At 32.1% G+C, this 22,071-nt stretch overlaps 1 protein-coding gene across 2 annotated transcripts; it reads right to left on the reverse strand.

Annotated features, from left to right (window-relative positions):
* Window positions 1-597: 597 nt before the first annotated feature.
* LOC139491690 (uncharacterized) lies at window positions 598-12,140 on the reverse strand. Of its 2 annotated transcripts, none has more exons than XM_071279500.1 (2): window positions 10,615-12,140; window positions 598-5,175 (listed from the first exon to the last, which is right to left on the reverse strand). In XM_071279500.1, the coding sequence occupies exons 1-2, from the start codon at window positions 10,895-10,897 to the stop codon at window positions 2,726-2,728; spliced, it is 2,733 nt and encodes a 910-aa protein (XP_071135601.1). In that variant the 5' UTR covers window positions 10,898-12,140; the 3' UTR covers window positions 598-2,725. The 2 variants fall into 2 exon arrangements, with proteins under 2 accessions (XP_071135601.1, XP_071135603.1); XM_071279502.1 differs by having other exon boundaries at window positions 598-2,673; window positions 10,615-12,134.
* Between the last annotated feature and the right edge of the window lie 9,931 nt (window positions 12,141-22,071).

Here is a 22,071-nt window from a genome sequence, read left to right on the forward strand (position 1 = left end):
TCTTTAAAATAAAAAATAATAATAATAATAATATACAAGTATTCATTAAGTACTCATACTTTTGCTTAATTTCCAGTTGCAAGTATTACATACATGTACAGGGCGAGAACATTTACAATAAATACAATAGGTATGTCCTGTAATAGATACCGTCCGGGATGAAAAAATATCAATGTAACTTGCCACTGGACAATGAAATTACCGGTAGATTGAAAAGGGACAGCAATTTTTCTTCCAACATGCTCAGACAAAAGTCCATCGACGGTTATTTATTGCGAACGGAAAGCGGGTAAAAAGTAAATTATTTTGCGTTTGCTACATTTAATATACAGCATATGCTATATAAACTATATATACAGCTTAAGCTATAATTTATGTACCCTATGCTGTAATTAATGTTGCTTAGGCTATAAGCATATGCTATAATTCATACAGCACTACTATATGCTATAATTAATACAGCATATGCTATATCAAATGCAGCCTATGCTTTAATATAGCATTTGCAGCATTAGCTCCCGGTTGACATACCATATTTTTATAGTTGGTTTTGGGTGTTGTTTTTGGGGTTTGACTATAACTCGTCTTGGTGTAGAGAGAGGTGGGATGAAGCTTTATGTGATAGGCGGATAACCAGTAGTTTTTATGCTGTATGTGTTTAGGACTGGATCATACCACAAGGGTTTCAGAAATAGTACCTTTAAATAAAAACACAAATCCTGTTCAGCTGGAATTAACAGATCTATTTTAATTATTATAATACAATATTAAACATCAAATTAAAAATACAAATTGAAATAGTAATAATTAACAAATACAATAAAGTTGTAAATAAATCAAATGATATTGAACAATTTAAGTTTTCCGTTAAATTAAATGAGTACATTGTTTCTATTTTCAGATTATAGTTTTCACATATTTCACAAAATTCACAATTCACATTTTATTGTCTCTGAAATGTTTCTCGTACTATAGTAAAAATTATTGTTCATGTATATTGTTCATTCCCTGAAAATGAATTAAGTATTAAGGTACCTGAAAAATAAATCTAATTAGTATTTCAAGCCATTTTATAAACTTTAAATAATATGTTAAATTTGATTTTGAATTCTAAAAACAATACATAGATTTGATATACACGAAATACATAAAATACTTTAATGTATTTGACAATTAAATCAATAATATTACTTTACATTATATTGTATTTTAACCATGTGAATAGATAACTAACTAATATTGTCACTCTTCTTAAAGTAAATAAAAACACATGTATAACCATAATTGAATTTAAAAAAATAAACTTTTAACCACAAATACTTTCCCAATTTAAATGATTAAGTTGCTACAAAGAATGCGTGAAGTTTACTAACCTTTAAATAAAAACACAAATCCTGTTCAGCTGGAATTAACAGATAGTATTCCAACTGAACAAATTTGTTTATATAGTCCCGGAGAAATTATCCCATTATTCAAATAAAGTCATAAATGTCGGTACTTAACTTTTGCAACTTTGAAGTGACCGATGCATTACCCTTATTAAAAGTCTTAATTCCCCCAATACACTTAAAAGTAACATGTGTCATGGTGTTTATGTAACATGGTCATTCAGTTATCTGAATGAAGTGTTTATTCACATCATAAACCCCACTGGCTAAATTTGTACATGGTCAATAAAATTTTATACATGGTCATTTATCCGGACAAGTAAAATTAAACTCTGATTATATTATACTTCAAACTTTGAAGAACATTTAAAGAAAATCTCTCTATAATAATACTCCCCCACTCCATTTAATTTTGGAGCTCCAAAATTTTAGGGAAAAGACAAATCAACAACACATATATATTTAGATTATAATGTACAAATAAACAAAAATAAAAATGAAGCATGTAGAAGAAAAATATCCGTTTTATTCTTAAAAAAAATTAAAAATTGTCCTTCCAAACAACATATGTGGGTTGTTAGGAATATGACTGATATCCGTTCCAAATGTATGCAGATCTGGAACAGTAACATTGGAAAATAACATCGTGTTCTGGATGAGATTTCCCTAAAGAAGAAAAACAGACAATTAAGGCAACTACAAATAGATCAACACACAAACAAAAGTATATATATATATGCATATTAATATTAACATTTTATACTTAAATGGCGAATAATATTAATGAACTTCTTCCGTAACAGTGAAGTTCCAGTGAAATTTAAGTGTAAACCATCTCTTGGAGCATACAAAGAAGCGTCTGGTAAATTGTTACATAAAAAGGACTTATAAATATTTGAAAATTGAATATTTCGCCGGACACATAACTTTTTCAACTGTGAATTTACTAATCTTACATTTTCTGCTGTACTATTGTGATCTATCAATCGTGGTAAGATGGAAGTTATTATAATTTTCGCCTTGCTTTTGATTTGAATATTATGTATCAAATCACTATAATAGGAAATTATCATGTCAACTGAATGGTTTTGTGCAATATTATTAGATCCTACATGAACAATGATGAAATCTTTATTTTTGAGATTTATTTTATTGGACGATACATAATCACTCAACCTTGCAATTGTGGCACCAGGAAATGCCTGTGTTGTGCACCCATTTATATCTTTAACATATTTTGGAATTGATGAACAAATAATGGTGCCTATCTTCAACTTAAATAATCCTGAAAAAATCAAAAATAGATATGAAATATGTCAACAAGAAATTTAATGTAATCATTTATCATTTTTAAAATACTGTATGTTTTCCTGAACTTTAATATCTGGTAATGGTGTCAGCAACCCATCATGTTGTAATAGAATGTATGCCATATAAGGATGTTTTAGTACCTTTGATGTTTTATACCAGTTAATCCAAGATAAATTAATAACATTTTGTATTTCCAAAGATTGCTCATTTAGAACATTTTTAATTTTAAATCCCGTCCAGTCTGTCTTCAAATTACACGATGAAAAATCTGATAATGTAAAATTAGAAATATGAAAAGGGGGTTCGATGTTTAAGAATGATGGGCACAAAGGCAGGTAAATGAGTGGAATGATAACACAATGTTTACCCGACGTTAATTCTAACAAAACAGTAGTTCCTCTATTTCGTCGTCTTACTATGATGAAAAGAATAAAGATAAGCATTATAATTGTACATATAAGCAATGCAAGAATTAAATGATCCCATTCCAAAATTGAACTTATTGATGGAACCGTTGATTTTTGAATTTTATTGGTTGGGTTTGAATATACGAATGAAGGTAATTTTTCCGAACGAACATGTGATGTTTGCTGTAAAATTAATAAAGTTGTAGATAATTTCCGTATCTTCATCATAGATAAAATACATGCTATTGATGTTAAAATTGTAAGACCCAATGTACATAATACTAAAATACCATTTGTATCGGGCCAAACAGATTTGACATTTATTTCTCCTTCTAGTAAAGGTTCAGTTAAAGATTGGAAGATTTGTTCATCATTTTTAGCAGCTTGAACCATTTTTTTCATATTTAAATGCAATTTTTGGTCAGCTACAACTCTTTCTTGAAACGAATGATTATACATATTAAACATTGGTAATAAAACATTTACTTGTTTAGAAAACACAGAATCTGCTGCCAGAGAAATTAATTTAGATTCATTAAAAAATTGTTGTAGTAAAGCTAAATTAATTGGATGAAAAACTTCAGTTTTATTTAATTGTTTATGACATTTAACAAGTCTTGGAGGAAAATACCAGTGTTTAGTTGTTATCGAACACTGACAAGGTAAAGTCATGACACACATGGAACATCCATGTTTAATATCCTGATATTTTGGACAATCAATTACTAGATTAAAACTGTTATAAATTAAAACTGATGTTGCTGATAATTCAATAGCTATGGGTGACAAATGATTTTCCATGAAACGAAAATCACAAAATTTGTTTACTACCGACTTATCATTTGCAAATAAGCCCATGACACAAGACATTTGTGTTACTGGTGTAAGAGCTTTGTTGAAACTGCATAAATAAGTGCCATGTTTTTTACAAGTTGCCAAATCTGCTTTTTCCATTGTGACATAATATTGTTGGTGTGAAGTAATGGCTAAATATTGTGGTAGGTTTAACAACATTGTTGCGTGAGATGAAGTAGCATTTATTGGAACCGGCAAAGAAATTATTTCATACAGCTTGAGAGGTTCCTTTTCAGGGGAAACTGGAAATTTAATTGTTATATAAATACTATTTGTATCGATATCTGTCCCAAAATGAAATGTAGCATGCTGATAGTACCATTGAGGTTCTTTATTTACTAAAGTAAATCTTGAGTAATTTGTTGCTAATATATGGTTGATGTCCTGTATAGTTTTATGCAATGAATAAATGGGTATCAAAACAGGTGTTAATTTTCCTTCAATCAAACTTTGCAAAGAAGATATAACTGTATTTACTTCACTAGATATGGATGAAGCTTTATAACTTTGCATATTTAGTAAATTTGTCAAATCTAGAATGTGAGTTTCAATATTTGTAATAGTAGACTGAAAATTCTTAGTAATATTTCCAATTGCATAATAATTTTTCATTACTTCGAATTGAATATTGTCCATGCGTCTGTTTGATGTTGTCATGTAAGATGAAAGATGAGAGCCATGTTGACTTAAAGCATTTGCCATTTTTATACTTTGTTTTTGCAATGCATTTAAGTGTGATGCTAGTAAATTTACATCATCCATTGTAGCTGTCCCAAAGAATGATTTTGAAAGACTACCAATGAAAGGTAGCAATGCGCGTTTTGATTTCTTTTTAATATTGATAATTGGTATATGTGATTGTATGAAAGTAAAAAGATGTGCAATTTTAGCCCTCGTTTCTTGTTGAATAATATTAATGTTAGTTATGATGCTTTTAACACTATTACATGCGTTGCCAGGAATTTTTCCACAAGTATTTACAAATGGTTGTATAGAATGCAATGTTGGTAATGGAACTTCAAAAGTATGTCGCCAATATTCATTACTTATAATAATATGTCCATTATCTTTAAAAACCGTGCCGTAATTAATACGTTGCAACGTACCATCCACTTTCAAAGTTGAACCTGAATCTGTGTTAATTGATGAACACATTGTCACAAGAGTCATTAGCAAAATAAACAACCAGTATAGTGTAGCTGCCCATGGTTGTCCTAAAATAAAAAAAATGTGTGGATTTAGTCATTTTTGAGTAATGTGTTGATCAGGCACAAAACTCAAGTACTTTTAAACAACAGACTAATCTGTTACAAAAAAAACTATGACCAATCCACAAAATTTTGTACAGGTTTTGATTAAGAAAAAAAAAAAATTTAAAACAAATATAGCTATGAAGTTGGACAGCATACCTTACACTAGTAGAATTACAATTTTGAAAATACTCTTATTATGTAACTATTGATGTTCAGGTTTATTTTCAACTCTTCTGATAAATGATGGCTTTTTACGTTTTCTTACTTTGCCTTGCTGCGTATGCGTTACAAAATAATCTTCAATTATTGTCTCAGGTAAATTCTGCTCTGGTTCCCAAGTTTTGGAACCATCTAACCATTTAACATAGAAATGACGTATACCATTACGATTATTTATCTTGAGTAATTTATCTACTGGAAAATATATTTCATTTTCGTCTATAGTATCTATTAATTCGTCATTTCCACTATCCCTTATATTTTGGTCTCGATTTTCATTTTGTGTATCATTGACCTGGTGTACCTCCTCTGAAGGTAACTCCTGCTCTTTGGCAGTTTGATAATCATTACTTTTTGCATTATCTTCTGTTTCACTATAAGAAGCATTTAATTTTTCTAACCCTTCCCCAGGTTTTTCTGCTCTGTGATTTCTCGGATTTGAATAATGTTTAAGTCGGCTTGCATTTACCACGGACTTTAATTCTTTATGATCACTACATTTGCGTAATCTAAAGGTATAATTTGGTCCAATTTTTGTAATATAGTACGGGCCTTCATATTTGTCTATTAATTTTGGAGATTTCCCAACTGGAGTTCGATGCAGACGCAACAACACTTTATCATGAAGTCTAAATTCAGGTTCTGCAGTTTTTCTATCATAGTATTCTTTACTTTTTTCTTGCCTTATCTTTACATTTTCTTTTGCAATTTCTCTTGTAATTCTTAAATTTTCAATTACCTCATTAATGTATTCTTTGGCGTTCTTTTGCAAATTATTTTTAGGTTCTATTGCGACATCAAAAGGTAATCGCATTTCTTTTCCAAAAACCAAAAAATAAGGTGAATGTTCAGTTGACTGAGTACATGGTGAATTTCTAAATGCCATTAAAATACCTGGCAATTTTGCAGGCCAGTTTTCTTGATCTTTATCACAATATGCCCTTAAAGATTGAATTAACGTTCGATTGTTTCTTTCGCAAAAGCTATTTGTTTGTGGATGATAAGCTGATGTGAAATGTTGTTTAATGTCAAAAATTTCAGAAAGAGCATGAATAAGATTTGATGTAAATTGTTTACCTAAATCACTGACAATTTTAGATGGTGCTCCAAATCTTGAAAATATTTGTTCAAATAATACCTTAGCAACTTCTGTTGCTTCTTGATTTTTCATTGGGAACCCCTCTATCCATCTTGTAAAAGAATCTACCACTAATAAAACGTACTGGTAACCTTGTTTGGTTTTTGAAAGTTTAAGAAAATCAATATGCCATCTTTCAAAAGGACCATCAATTGGCATTGATGTTAAAGGAGGTGGTCGAATGTGCTGGTCTTTCTTTATTCTTTGACATCTGTCACAAGAATGTATAAAATCATATACATCCTGGTGCATATGTTCCCAATGATATCGTTCTTTCATTGCCGCCATGACTTTTTCAATACCTAAATGGGCACCCCCTACCTCATTATCATGAAATGCTCTTAATGCATCTTTCCGGAGAACTTTAGGTAACACGATTTGTCGTATCAAGCGTTCTTCTTTTGTTAGTTTTCTTAATCTTTTCTGAAACCAATGGTACAAAACCCCATTGCATAAATCATAATATTCAGATGTAGCTATTACTTTTCTTTTTCTTTTGTCCTCTTTGGGTAACTGATTTTGTTCTTTGTATAAATATATATCTCTAATATCTGGGCACTCTTTTTGTAATTTACCGATGGCTGGCAAATCGTTTAAAGTTTCATCTACCTGATTTGTTTCGATGGAGGAAATGATTGGAGTGTTATCATAAAAGAACTGCACTTCTACACGTTCATTTTCTACTACACATGCATTTATTTCTGCATTGTCATAATGCCTACGGCTTAGAGCATCTGCTACTACATTTTGCCTACCAGGTTTGTGTACAATCTTAAAATTGAACTCTTGAAGTTCTAAAGCCCATCTCGCTAACCGTCCAGTTACGCGTTTTTGCTGCATTAAATATTGCAAAGCCTTGTGATCAGTAAAAACTGTGAATTCCACAGTTAAATATGACCTGTGTTCTCGAATCGCTTCTAAAACAGCTAAACATTCTAGATCTGAAGTAGACCAGTTTCTTTCTGCCTTAGATAAAGATCTACCCCCATATGCTATAACATGTTCTCTACCTGTTTCATCTAATTGTGACAGATAATATCCTATTGCACTATTTGATGCATCAGCAGTAACATGAAAAGGTTTGTTCATCTTTGCATGAACTAATATTGGGGCTGTTACTAATGCTTGTTTCAATTTTTCAAATGCTACCTGTGTTTCTGAAGTCCATTCAAAAGGGATATTCTTTCTTAACAATTGATTGAGTGGATTTGTAATTGAAGAAAAATTGTTTATAAATCTGCGATAATAATTTGCTGCCCCAAGAAAAGATCGTAGTTGAGTTTGGGTTTTAGGAACCGGATAGGTACTTATAGCTTTAGTTTTTGCTGGATTGACTTGAATGCCTTCCTTTGAAACTATATGTCCTAAGAATTTGACTTGTTTAACGGCAAAGCTACATTTTGAAGGCTTTAGTGTTAAGTTTGCGTCCCTTAACCTATCGAACAAAAGACGGAGATGTTGTAGATGTTCATCAAAATTTTTGCTGAACACGAGAATATCATCTACGTATACTAGTACGTTTTTCCAATTTAACCCCCTTAAGATTTGACTCATTATCATTTGAAAAGACACACAACTATTTTTCAGACCCATTGGCATTCGCGTCCATTCATAGATTCCATTTCTAGTAATGAAAGCTGTTTTGTGTCTTGTTTCTGGGTCAATCTGAATTTGAAAATATCCTGAATGTAAATCAAACGAACTGAAAATGTGAGCTTCTGATTCTGCTAGACAGTCAAATACCGATTCTAGCCGGGGTAGAGGATGAAAAATTGGGCGTGTCTGAAGATTGATTTTTCTATAATCACAACAAAAACGAAACGTGCCGTCTCCTTTTTTTACTAAAACTACAGGTGAATGATATTCACTGTTAGATTCAATTACAATTCCTGCTTCTATTAATTCATTAACTTGTCTGTCAATTTCTTTTTGCATTACTGGATTTTGTCTATAAAAAGGCATTTTAATTGGAGTAGATTCAAAAGTTTCAATTTTATGTGCATATCTGTCTGATTTCCCCAATTCCTTAAGATTTGTTGCAAAAACATCCCTTTGCGTTTTTAAAAATTCTTGTAATTGCCTCTTTTGTTCTGAATTTAATTCTGAATCTGATAAGTCAAAGTGAATTGGAGTCTTTTCAAAGTTTGCCTTTTCACGACATGTCTCTAAATTATTTACGGAAGCTTCATTTTGTTCTAATGGTATTATGCAAGATGTATCTATATTGGAAATGGTTGCTAAAATAGTATTATATCTGATAAAAATTTCAGTGTCAGTAGGATTACAAAGTTTGAACATAGCTCTTCCTCGTTTAACTTTAACTAAACATTTTGCTGCCATTAAATTAGCATTTTCTAATTGTTTTACTGGTTCCAATAATATAACCTGATTTTCAACACATTTTGAAATTTTTACTGGAACATCAATTTGATGTAGAGGCTTTAACTTTAGGTTCTTTTGTGATCTTGCAAAACCTTTGTTTTCATTTATGGTACATACTGTAGCTGTTTCCGCAATATACAAATTTCTTTTTGAAAAATTCAATGAAACATCATATTTTTCCATAAAATCAATTCCTATTATAACTGAATGGTTCAAGCCTTGTACAATGTGAACAGGAAATGTAAACTTTTTATCAGCAATAGCAATTGGTAGAACTATTTTTCCCAATAAGACTAATTGACGACCTCCTACTCCTCTAATAAAATTAAAATCTGGCTTTTCTAACTTGTAATCCGAAAAAATAGTTTTATAAAAGAAGTCGGAATGTGCTAATGTTAATTCTGACCCAGTGTCTATCAAAGCTGAGGTTTTTGAATTGCCTATTTTAATGTTTATCTTATTCTTTGTCTCAATTGATGATGTTAAATTTACATCCGCGATTCTGCCTTTGTGCCTACCCCGAAAATTATTATCAAGGATAGGCGCGTACCCCTAGCGTGAATTATGCTGATTTTGATAATTCGGGTCATATGTAATAGCTGGGTATGATTGTTGTTGAATAGGATAAGTTTGTGGATAATGATTTTGATTTCTTTGAAATGCATTATTTGTATTTCTTGAATTCATGTTTTGTTGACCTCTATTTGATCGTTGCCCTAATCTACATGCCGAACCAAAATGACCTATCTTATTACAATTATAACAAATCTTATTTTTAGCTGGACACCTGCTGATATCGCAATTTCGTCTATTACATCGAAAACAAATAAAATTTGAATTGGTATTTCTTGGTTGACTTTGAAAATTATTTTGTCTGTGTGAATTGCCAGAATCTCCTCTATTAATTGTTGAAATGGCTGCCAAAGATGCCACGCTTAATTTTTCAGATAAATTTGCGATTTCAGCTTGCATCCCTACAATAGTTGCTGTAAGTGATTCATCTGGTGATTCAGTACATTTAATAGTTTTTTCAGCCAACAAAGTCATTTCTCGCAACTCTTCCATTGATTTGGGTTTCTGTGGCATTACTATTTTTGCAAGAGGTCCTCGTAAACCCTGAATAGCAATACCAACAATCATTTTTGCCGGTATGTCACATTCAGCAGTTTGTTTGATTACCCTTGCAACATAGTCGTCCACATTTTCACCCGGTATTTGCTTAATACATAAAACATTTGTATCAAATAACGTTTTGTCAGGAGAAAATCTTTTTAAGAAAGCTTGTTTTAAATTATTCAATGACGTACGAATACTGTCGTCTGAATTTAAATACCATTGTAAAACATTGTCTCCTAACTGAAATGGAAATGCTGCGAGAGTCGCTGCTTCTGTCATTGAATGGTATAAAACCCATTGCATAAATAATGTCCACCATTGCTTGGCTGATTGTTTTTCTGTAAATTTGGTAAGGGAAATTACATTAGGCATTCTTGCAGCCTGAACTAATGGTTGATGATTAACAACCGGATTTGAATTTATCAATGGTGGGAAATTTGAATAATTAGCAGTAGACGTTGTTGGCTGACTTACAGTAGGAAAATTATAATTCAATTTTGGTGGTACATTGGTAACATTAGGTACAAAATTAAATGTATAATTACTTTTAGTCTTGCTTCCAAACTCTATTCCTGCACCTCCTGTTACTGTGTCTTTTGTTTTTGGTAATGGCGCTGCAGCCCCCTGTTCTTCCGGTTGAATTAAGTTTTCACTCGTGTCTGGATTTGCTTCCTCCGTTTCTTCTTCTGTTATGGTTTTGATTTCCTTTGCTATCGTTCCTTCACCAACTTTGGTTCCTGGAACTGGCGATAATGGGTGGAATCCTTGTAGGTTATTCATCTTGTTGTTCCGTGATCGTCTGGTTGTCTTTCCACTTCTAAGCTTCATCCACCGGAAATGATTCTTGTCCTGCACCACTTTTTATAGTTGGTTTTGGGTGTTGTTTTTGGGGTTTGACTATAACTCGTCTTGGTGTAGAGAGAGGTGGGATGAAGCTTTATGTGATAGGCGGATAACCAGTAGTTTTTATGCTGTATGTGTTTAGGACTGGATCATACCACAAGGGTTTCAGAAATAGTACCTTTAAATAAAAACACAAATCCTGTTCAGCTGGAATTAACAGATCTATTTTAATTATTATAATACAATATTAAACATCAAATTAAAAATACAAATTGAAATAGTAATAATTAACAAATACAATAAAGTTGTAAATAAATCAAATGATATTGAACAATTTAAGTTTTCCGTTAAATTAAATGAGTACATTGTTTCTATTTTCAGATTATAGTTTTCACATATTTCACAAAATTCACAATTCACATTTTATTGTCTCTGAAATGTTTCTCGTACTATAGTAAAAATTATTGTTCATGTATATTGTTCATTCCCTGAAAATGAATTAAGTATTAAGGTACCTGAAAAATAAATCTAATTAGTATTTCAAGCCATTTTATAAACTTTAAATAATATGTTAAATTTGATTTTGAATTCTAAAAACAATACATAGATTTGATATACACGAAATACATAAAATACTTTAATGTATTTGACAATTAAATCAATAATATTACTTTACATTATATTGTATTTTAACCATGTGAATAGATAACTAACTAATATTGTCACTCTTCTTAAAGTAAATAAAAACACATGTATAACCATAATTGAATTTAAAAAAATAAACTTTTAACCACAAATACTTTCCCAATTTAAATGATTAAGTTGCTACAAAGAATGCGTGAAGTTTACTAACCTTTAAATAAAAACACAAATCCTGTTCAGCTGGAATTAACAGATAGTATTCCAACTGAACAAATTTGTTTATATAGTCCCGGAGAAATTATCCCATTATTCAAATAAAGTCATAAATGTCGGTACTTAACTTTTGCAACTTTGAAGTGACCGATGCATTACCCTTATTAAAAGTCTTAATTCCCCCAATACACTTAAAAGTAACATGTGTCATGGTGTTTATGTAACATGGTCATTCAGTTATCTGAATGAAGTGTTTATTCACATCATAAACCCCACTGGCTAAATTTGTACATGGTCAATAAAATTTTATACATGGTCATTTATCCGGACAAGTAAAATTAAACTCTGATTATATTATACTTCAAACTTTGAAGAACATTTAAAGAAAATCTCTCTATAATAATATGATAAGGTTCAAAAGAAAATATGACTTACGCTATTTATTAAAGTGACATGTGTTTTTTACAAAATATTATATAATATAGTGAGATATAAAAACAATAATGAGAACACCCGACCCTTTGGGTCTATAAGTTACTTTAAACATAAATTTTAATGGTACGACGAACAAAAATAAATAAATGTTATCGAAATTTTTTCTCTTACTGAAAGCTTGCAATAGATATTTAGCAGTTTTTCTCGGATGTTGACATAGTTGAAGGCCAGTTGAAGGACGCCTCCGGGTGCGGGAATTTCTCGCTACATTGAAGACCTGTTGGAGACCTTCTGCTGTTGTGTTTTTTTCTATGGTCGGGTTGTTGTCTCTTTGGCACATTCCCCATTTCCATTCTCAATTTTATAGTAAATATTTAAAATGTTCTCCATTTGATATAGTATACATAAATTGTCTATTTGTGAGAAATGTTGCAGTCGCAGATTGTTATAAAAGTTACAGTTGATAAGGAAATGAAATTCGTTTTCCACACAGTTATCGCTACACATTTTACACAAACGGTCACATCCGTCTTCACCTACAAAACGACCAGTTTCTAACCTGAGTGGAAGAATGCCACACCTGAGTTGCGCTATTATGGATCTTTCAGTACGGTTAAGACTAAGTTCAATGTATTGTCAATCTAATTAAAAACCGATCTCTCATCGCTCCTGTTTCTGATATGTCGCGTGGGAGATCTAACGAAACCCGCTTTGAGGTCACATGTGAGTGACCTCGTAGGTGTGTCTTTTTCGACCAATGAAATTGAGTCTTCCACGATCTTGGAAGTTTAACGTAAGGCAAAGGGATGTAACTCATTTTATTTACGACGAAATCGTCAGTCATAATAATTCATAAACTTTTTTGATTGGCTTATTAATAGGTCGTCAACTCATTTGCATATCTTTATAAATTCATGACTTTTAGTTCACTCACATGTGACCTCAAAGCCGGTTTCGTTAGATCTCCCACGCGACATATCAGAAACAGGAGCGATGAGAGATCGGTTTTTAATTAGATTGATGTATTGTTCACAGCAGTATTCAGATTTTATAAGCCTGTATGTTCTTAGTTTCGGAAAGAATGTTAAACCTTTCTGCCAATCTGCGGAGCATTTATCTTTGAGCATGCAATGTTTTACACATCAATAAATCGCAGGTGTTTTTTGTAATAAAATTGCTCTCTAGTCCTATAACTGACATAATGTTTTTCACTTCGGATGACCAATTGTTCGTGCATTTTTTGTAGTCCCAATTGAAGACGCGTTTACATATACGAGTGTCGTCCATTGATATGTTTGTTCCAATACCTTATCATATTGCACCATCGTCGTTCCTTTGCGTTCACCCAACCAACTTCACCGTGTATTGCCAATGTCGGTGCAAATTTATGGACGCCAAGAAAATAACGAATTGCTTTGTTCTGGATTCGATTCAAGCGAGCGAAGTCTTTGTATCCCCAGATCGAAGAGCTGTAGGCAAGCACTGGTACTACACGAGAGGTAAAAAGTTTCTCAAAAGTTTTAATTCCAAAGTCTTTTAGATGATGAATATTGGAGATAACTTATCATAAAGCTCTACCTCCAGCTTCCGATAGTCTATTTGCATTATCTTTAAAGTCCGTTAAATTAGGTCGTGAAAAGTTACACCGAGGTATTTGTATGTGTCAGTTACTTGAAGTCACCGATTTTGAACTGGAATTCACTTCTTTTAGATCGAGACGGACGAAAATACATAACTTTTGATTTCTCTGTATTTATCAAAACACGCCATCGCTTGCACCACTCAAGACTTTCAAGCATACAGTGCATGTCAGTTCCGGATGATGCCAATAAGACTATGTCGTCCGCATATAAAAGTAACGAAAGCGTTGAGTCGCCAATATTTACACAAGTCCGAGACTGTTTACTTCCTCTACCAGATCGTTGATAAAAATCGAAAATAACGTCGGAGATAAATTATCCCCTTGTTTAACCCCAGAATTGCATACAAACCACTGTGAAAGTCTGTTGTTCACACGAACACAAGCAGAAGTACTAAGGTAAATGTTTTAATCGAGTTGTAAATTTTCCCCCAATACTATCTATACCACAACTTTTGCCGTTTTTTGTTTTGTACACTCTCCGTCTAATTTCTTCGATGGTTATAGTCGTATTTATTTCTTGATTTTCATTATAAAGCGGGTCAAGCATTTTGTCCTCTAATGACGATTTGTGTGTTGAAACTTGCCTATAAAATTCATCGTCGAAATTTGAAGCGGCATTATCCGTATTGTATAATGTGCTCTGAAATTCCGTTTTCAATTTATTCAATATAGTTTCATCCGTGAGAATCGTTCCATCTTCGCCGTATACCTCCGTCGGGATTCTCTGGGGTTTACGAGGTCAAATATATTTTGGGCAGTATGAAATTCTTCACGGAGTTTACGTTAAACGGATAAGTTACCTCTGAATTTAAGAAATCCTTTCAATATTACGCATTGAATGCCACAGTGAGCCAAGATGGTCATTCCAATAAGGTTTTCCCACTTTAAAACGCTATAATTGTTCAAAATATCAGTCCCGAAAGGATCAAAAGTAAATGTAGCATATATATAAGCTGTATTGTGCCATATGCATGGTTGTCAGTAGTGTGGGGTTACTGTCAATCACAAATGATGTTAATATATGATTACTGTCAATCACTCAGCAACTTTGTAGGCTTTAACAAATAAGGACAACGCCACATTATATATTTTCAAAGATGAATGTAATTGAAAGTCGAGTTCAGAGAATAAATCATAAAAATATTCGGAATATTTACATGAAATAATTGTGTTTATCTTAGAACTATATTTAAGAGAAGACTGTGCTATCAAATCCCTCAACATACCAGACAAACAACCAACATAAAGGTACGGGTACAAAAATTTGGCCTTTGAACGTCTAAAGTGCATACGATATAGTTACAGGAGAGGTAATGACGTTGATAACGTAAAATATTAGTTTCGCGACGTGAAACTGTGACATGCAAAAAATAATTTTAGTTTTTTTTTTAATTTCGACGGCCCCTTTAATCTCTTAAGGTAGTTCATGAAGGTATATTTTTTATAACATATTTGAATTGCTAAGTTGAAAAATAGCTTATGTGCAAATTTTAGTAAAAAAAATCACCATGGGATCGAAACTGTATCGTATGCCCTAAAAATCGCTGTGAGACCTTACAAAATTAGTAAAAATCACACCATACAGAAAGCACTAGCTATAGATTGTCTGTCGTATGATGAGAAATACAAGAATGAGATTGATGTACTATTTATTTTATTATGAACTCAATCATCAGAAATATGTTTACATGTCTGGTTTTTTTTTATAGCACAGTTTAGCGAAATGTGTGTTCGTTATAAGTGTTACTATAGTACGGAATATTCAAGTATATAAGAAAAGATGAAAACTGTCCTAAGTCATGTATTAAATCAATAAATATAAATAAAAGTAATTGAAACAAACAAAAAAACAAAAAATGTTTTATGAACACATTCACTTCGTATCCAATCGAAATCAAAATAGTAGAAGAAACGGTAATTTCCGATAACAATGGTTGAGTGACCTACGTGTTTCCCATTTCGCTAAAATGGGATGTACAGTTAAATTTTTCGCTAAATTGCTAAAATGTCCCGAAACGTTTTGTATATGAGGTTTACCATGAAATCTTTTCGATATACAATGTATTTGGCAACTGACGTAGTTCTCGTATGTGGGTCTCATTGGGGTCTAAGCGTGACGCGGGATTGTCGATTTTTTGTAAGCGTGACACGTGAAAGTCAAATTATTTTGACGTGAAAACGGGAAATGAAGTCACGCTAATTGAATCTGTTAATCTCTTGTATTTAGCATGTTGATCACTCAGTAAAATAATTTTTAATTATGAAATATTGGATTTAAATATAATGTGGGAGGACATGCATTTGTTTTAGAATATTTAGCAACTTTACCAAAAATGCAAATGCTAAGGAACATACACGAACTGCAAAACAATATTAGTACGTTACTTGTAGTAGCAAGTATGACATCGGTTGAGAGTACCAAAATTAGGATCAAGATATACAATTGAACAAATATTTCATTTCAATTGTTCATTTGTTCATTTTATCCGTGTAATTGTAATAATATTAATTAGTAAAACTAAAAATAAAGATTGTAATAATTAATGTTAATTTACCAAGTTTAAATCTAACCCATATGATCTAATAACATGTATACTGTCAGCTCGTACTGGACCATACGCGTATACTCAGACCGTACGAGTATACGTATACGGTTATACTCATATATGGTCTGGAACATTTACACGACATGAGACTGAAATTAACAAACCGTACAAAGCAGTGCTATTTTTCATGATTTCTAATGGTAATTTTTCAACTTATAAATGTGTAGATGAGCTTATTTCTTAAATGTGGTAAGCTTTTTTGGGGGGTATATTTACAATAACTTGAGTCCTTAATTTTTTTTATTGATCATCAACTTGTAAACTATTTCTTAAGGATTTGTTCGGTTAAACGATCTTAAACTCATTTCAATTAGTAATATAACAAAAGGGATGACTACTTATGAAGTCTTTCTCCCATTTACAATGCATATACAATCTTAATTTGCATGCTGAAAAGGTAATTTTGCATCAAAATGTACGAAATTAAAAAAAAAAAAAAAACAGAAGAAACAAGAAGGTGTACATTGTACACGGATGCCCCACTCGCACTATTATTTTCCATGTTCAGTGGACCTTGAAATTGGGGTCAAAACTTTAATTTGGAATAAAGATTAGAAAGATCATATCATAGGGAACATGCGTACTAAGTTTCAAGTTGATGTGACTTCAACTTCAAAAAAACTTCTTTGACCAAAAACTTTAACTAAAACTTTAACTTGAACTTTGCACTATCATTTTCTATGTTCAGTGGAATGTGAGATTGGGGTCAAAACTTTAATTTGGCATAAAAATTAGAAAGAGCATATCATGGGGAACATGTGTTCTAAGTTTCAAGTTGATTGGACATCAACTTCATCAAAAACTACCTTGACCAAAAACTTTAACCTGAAGCGGGACGAACGGACGGACGAACGAACGGACCCACAGACCAGAAAACATAATGCCCCTCTACTATCGTAGGTGGGGCGTTAAAAAAACAACTGAGGAAAAAAAATGGTTAAAAATGACAATGACCATCGATATAATTATGTGAAGGTTCCATACAAATACTCTGAAAATAACACTATTATAATTCCAGTTTCTTTTGCGTACAGTTTTGTTTCTTCATATTTCATTATAGTTAAAAACGCCACACCAGAAAAGATTATACATCAATAAATCATTTTCTCAAAAACAAGATTGCGGAAAATTTAATTCGTTTTCAAATTGGCATAAATGCTAAGGCAGGCTTTAATTTTCTTTCAATTATGGAATATTAATTTTTATATGGTGTATGATTTTTTTGTTTTAAATGTAGTACATGCACATGTATAAAAATTGAGGTTTTTATCCAACACAATCATAGGTTTGAGCGTTATTTTCAATTTAGACTTGTATATATTTATTTCGTTTGGGCTTGCATTATATTTTCCCTCCCGTTTATATATTTCGTTCATCCTATTTTGACGCTTTAGAATTCAAGAGTCTATCCTTAATTGAGGTTAATCATATGGCCTTCCAAATACTGTTTTGACCGCTAACATCACTGAAGGGACATAAACTGTCGAAATCCGGATATGGTGTATAACAAAAAAAAATATAGCACCTTATGTTTGTGGTTTACAATCTTTGCCGTAATTTTATGGTTTTCTGCTTGGTATTAAATATATATGAAGATCCATTTTGTTGCATCTTTCAGTTAACAATTTATCTGGCAATAGTCAGTGGCAGTCAGCAGGGTTTAAGAACATCAGTTGTGCGACCTGTAAGTCAAATGTGTTTTGTTAATATATATATTTTTTCTTTTTTTGGTTTGTTTGTGCTATATTTAGACCCTTCTACAACGAGATTTGTATTACATGCACACGTATAAAAATAAATTGCAGTTTTTTGCCAACGCAATCATAGGTTTGAACGTTGTTTTCAATTTAGACTTGTTTATATTTATTTCGTTTGGGCTTGTATTATTTTTTCCCTAGTGTGTCTTAAGTATTTGGATGAAATTGCAAGGTTCCATTGTCTGATGGTATACGTATTTCTGATGGTACAACACTATGGTGTATAATTTATTTCTCTCTCATTACAATGTATTATGAGTAATAGAATAACTGTATTTGGAATTTCAGTACCTTGAAAGGTCCTCATGTCTGTAGGACAGTTTTCATTTGACCTCGACCTTATTTATGGATCAGCGAACAAGGTTAAGTTTTCGTGGTCATGTCCATATATCAGATACTATAGTTTTACTATATTTGGTGTATAGAATGAATGCAAGGTGTACATGTCCAACCGGCAGGTGTCATTCGACCTTGACCTCATTTTCATGGTTTAGAAGACAAAGATGAGTTTTTTCTTTTTTTTTCTAATAATATATGTAATAGGTCAACTACATTTGGTGTATGGAAATATTTTATGATGTACATATCAGTCTTGCAGGTTTATTTGATCTTGACCTCTTTTTCACGGTTCATTGCTAAGTGCTACTGTTTCTGTTTTGGTCTGGTTTTTTTGTAAACTATAGCAATAGGTCAACTATATTTGGTGTTCAGGACGATTGTAAGCTGTATATGTCTGTCTGGCATGTATCATATGATCTTGGCCTCATTGTGTTGGTTCATTGGTCAATGTTTTTTATGGTTAAGTTTGTTTCTTAGAGTACTATAAACAATAGGTCAACTATATATCTAATGCATAGATAGATTAATTATAAGGTGTACATCTCTGTCTGGCATTCATTGGCATTGTTCATCTGACCTGACCTCATTTTCATGGTTCATTAAACAATAGGTCAACTATATTTAGTGTATTGAATGCTTGTAAGGTGTACATGTATTTCTCGTTTGGTTTATCTGACCTTGACCTCATTTTCCTAGGACAATCAACGGTGACTAGGGAATAGAAATATGGTCACTCGGCAGTAAAATGCTCGTCAAAGTTGGTTGGGCGTCCGTTTGGTTTTTGGCGATGTGCAAGTTTGCAGCCACGTCCAGTCAGAAAGAGGAATTTAAATCTGATGCCTCGTGTATTAAAGAGAGTGCCAAACTCTTTTCACGTTAAGAACCCTTGCTACAACTCTTTGAGGGGTACATAGGTGGCCTGTTGCAGGGCATTATTTCTGTCCCTTTCCAACAAACCTTCATGTTCAAGTGGCAGCCATAATTTCCCCGACCATCATCCCGGATGGCCTCTTTCGCAAGACCTGTCTGTTGTATTTGTTGTTCAATTGTTCTCATTCTGAACATATATTTGCCACTGGACGTTAAGCAACCAAACAATCAATCATTTTCTTGGATCAATGTTAAGTTTGTAATACTTTTTGAAAAGATTTATATTTAGGACGATCAACATAAAATCAATGACTAATAAAAAAAGGCCAGACATTTCAGCCTATGCACTCTAGTTTTTCATTAAGCACTGTAAAAGTCATAATGTTGCTCCCATAGACTGTGTAAAAAAACCAAAACAATATAAAGTTTTAAAAATCTCTACCTACATGTACCTACCCATACTTATTTTTAGATGTAACTGAAACCACACATACTAGTTTATTTGGCATTACCTCCACTTAGAGGACTTTTCGCGGAAAGACCTTTTGCTTTTTTTCTTTAGCCGTCTGAGATGCTTTTTTGTTTTACATCACATTGAAAGGATTTAAAAACCCACCCCGTGTAACCGACCACTTATTCCTATAGGAGTTATCTCCCACATCCCCTTTTTCTTGTTATCATTATATCTCTGAAACCGTAAAAGATTTCAACAAACTGTTTTCACCAAATTGTTTGTCTGCTCATAAGAATGGTTTGATTTATTTCAACTGATGTGATCAGATGACATCTTATGGGAGTTATTTCCCTTAGAAAATTTTAAAATGTGTGATATGTTGGATAAATTCATACATTATGAGTCGTAGATGCCTTAAGTCTTTTGATATGAAGTTCTTGGGCCATTTGGAGGAAATTGATGTCAAGGTCAAAGGTCAAGGTCATGTTCTAAATTTAGAATTTTGCTTGTTTTCTTTATTTAAAAGAAACTTTTACAGTTAATGATATGATGTGTTTGCTAAATTACGGTTTACGTAAGGGCACAACTTCGACCCATTTAAGACGAAGTGTTTGGTCAACCCTTATAGGAGTTTTCTTCAATTATGTATTTGAAATCAGTATTACTCCACAACCATACAAGTGATTGACCTGGTTTCTTCAATTTGAGATAACTGATCTATGACCTTGAAATTGAGGTCAAGGTCAAAGGCCAATTTGACGTTTTAGATTTTGACCTTTGCTAAAATTTATAACTGTTTCATTATAAAATGTATTTGATTAAAGACATTTCATCATTTATCTGGTCAACCAGAAATGACATATTTTAACCAAAGTAGACTACTATAGACTAATCCTATGGAAAAGTACCTTTAATTCTTTTTTTTATATATAAATTTGAAGGAAAAAATTACATAAACCAGGAGTGACTTTTTCCAACACTGTTTTTTAAATTTCATTCTTATTATCGAGGTGGAAAGACCTTCAATTGCTCTCTGAAGAATTGGTCTTAATTTTTTTTTTCTTCCACCTAATTTTTTTCTTGTGCTGTATTTTTGTTTCAAAAGATGTTGCTAAGTTTTTTTGTATATGATATCATAGTCTATACGCTTTTGAAACTGACCATGTTTAACCAAACACTTTTCTTCGTAAGAGTTATCTCCCCAAACACTGTTTTTCTTGTTATGAGATCTCCTCTGCAACTGTGAGAGAAAGCGACAAATTTATTTTTCCAAATTGCTTGTTATATCCTCAGAATGTTAAGTTATATTATGACCGAAGCTTCAAAAAGACTCCATATGAGAGTTATTTCCCCTTTTGTATTTGATATATGTGAAATGTATTTGTAACTGGAAAACCATAAGTGATAGAGGCCTAGGGTTTTTTAATTTGAGGTCCTTGGTCCATAAAAATGAAAATGAGGTCAAGGTCAAAGGTCAAGGTCATGTTAAAAAAGTGATTTTGGCTTGTTATCACTATTTTTCAGACAAATTGTTTGCGACATGTCGTATCATGTAAATTTGAGTTGAAAGGGTACAAAGACATTTAATGGGAGTTTTCTCCCCTATTATATAAAAAATTACACGTATGGTGATATAACTCATTCATCATATATAATTGAGACCTAGGGTCTTTTGATTTGAAACCCTTGTTTCATGACCTTGAAATTGGGGGCAATGTCAAAAGTTGATTCCATGTTCTATATTTTGACCTGTTTTTGCTTTTACCTCATATAAATACATAAAGCCATGAGACTTTTTGCATTAGGTTTCAAGCCATTTGACCTTGAAAAAGCCAACCGGAAGTGACCTTTTGTAAACCAGAAGTAGCTGTATATTGTATTAAATTAATGTAAAAGTATATAGAACTTCATATTTTTTTAATCAGTGTCAAGTTAACTATCAAACAATACCGGAAGTGACATTTTTCAAACCTGAAGTAAAACAAGTGATGAGAAAAGCTCACTTGACCTTTCAGGTCAGGTGAGCTAAAAATGATCTCCCTTATTTATATTTTTTTGTATAGAAACCATATATTTTTGGAATTAACATACATTAAGCTGTCATTTGACATTTAAAACTTAATTTTAATATTTTTCACATCAAAATAGATCCGTACTGGTGGAAAGACCTTTCAATTCAATTGGTTTTTAATGTACTTGAC

Source organism: Mytilus edulis, chromosome 10, assembly GCF_963676685.1.
Source record: "Mytilus edulis chromosome 10, xbMytEdul2.2, whole genome shotgun sequence".
Lineage (NCBI taxonomy): Eukaryota > Metazoa > Mollusca > Bivalvia > Mytilida > Mytilidae > Mytilus > Mytilus edulis.

What these genes read in the sequence shown, in the direction of transcription:
- LOC139491690 (XM_071279500.1), bottom strand. Translation starts at nt 10,897, where the DNA reads ATGAAGCTTAGAAGTGGAAAGACAACCAGACGATCACGGAACAACAAG. An exon ending in GTTTGGAAGCAAGACTAAAA is followed by an intron (nt 5,176 to 10,614) that starts GTAATTATACAT and finishes TTTTTATTTTAG; the next exon opens with GACAACCATGGGCAGCTACA.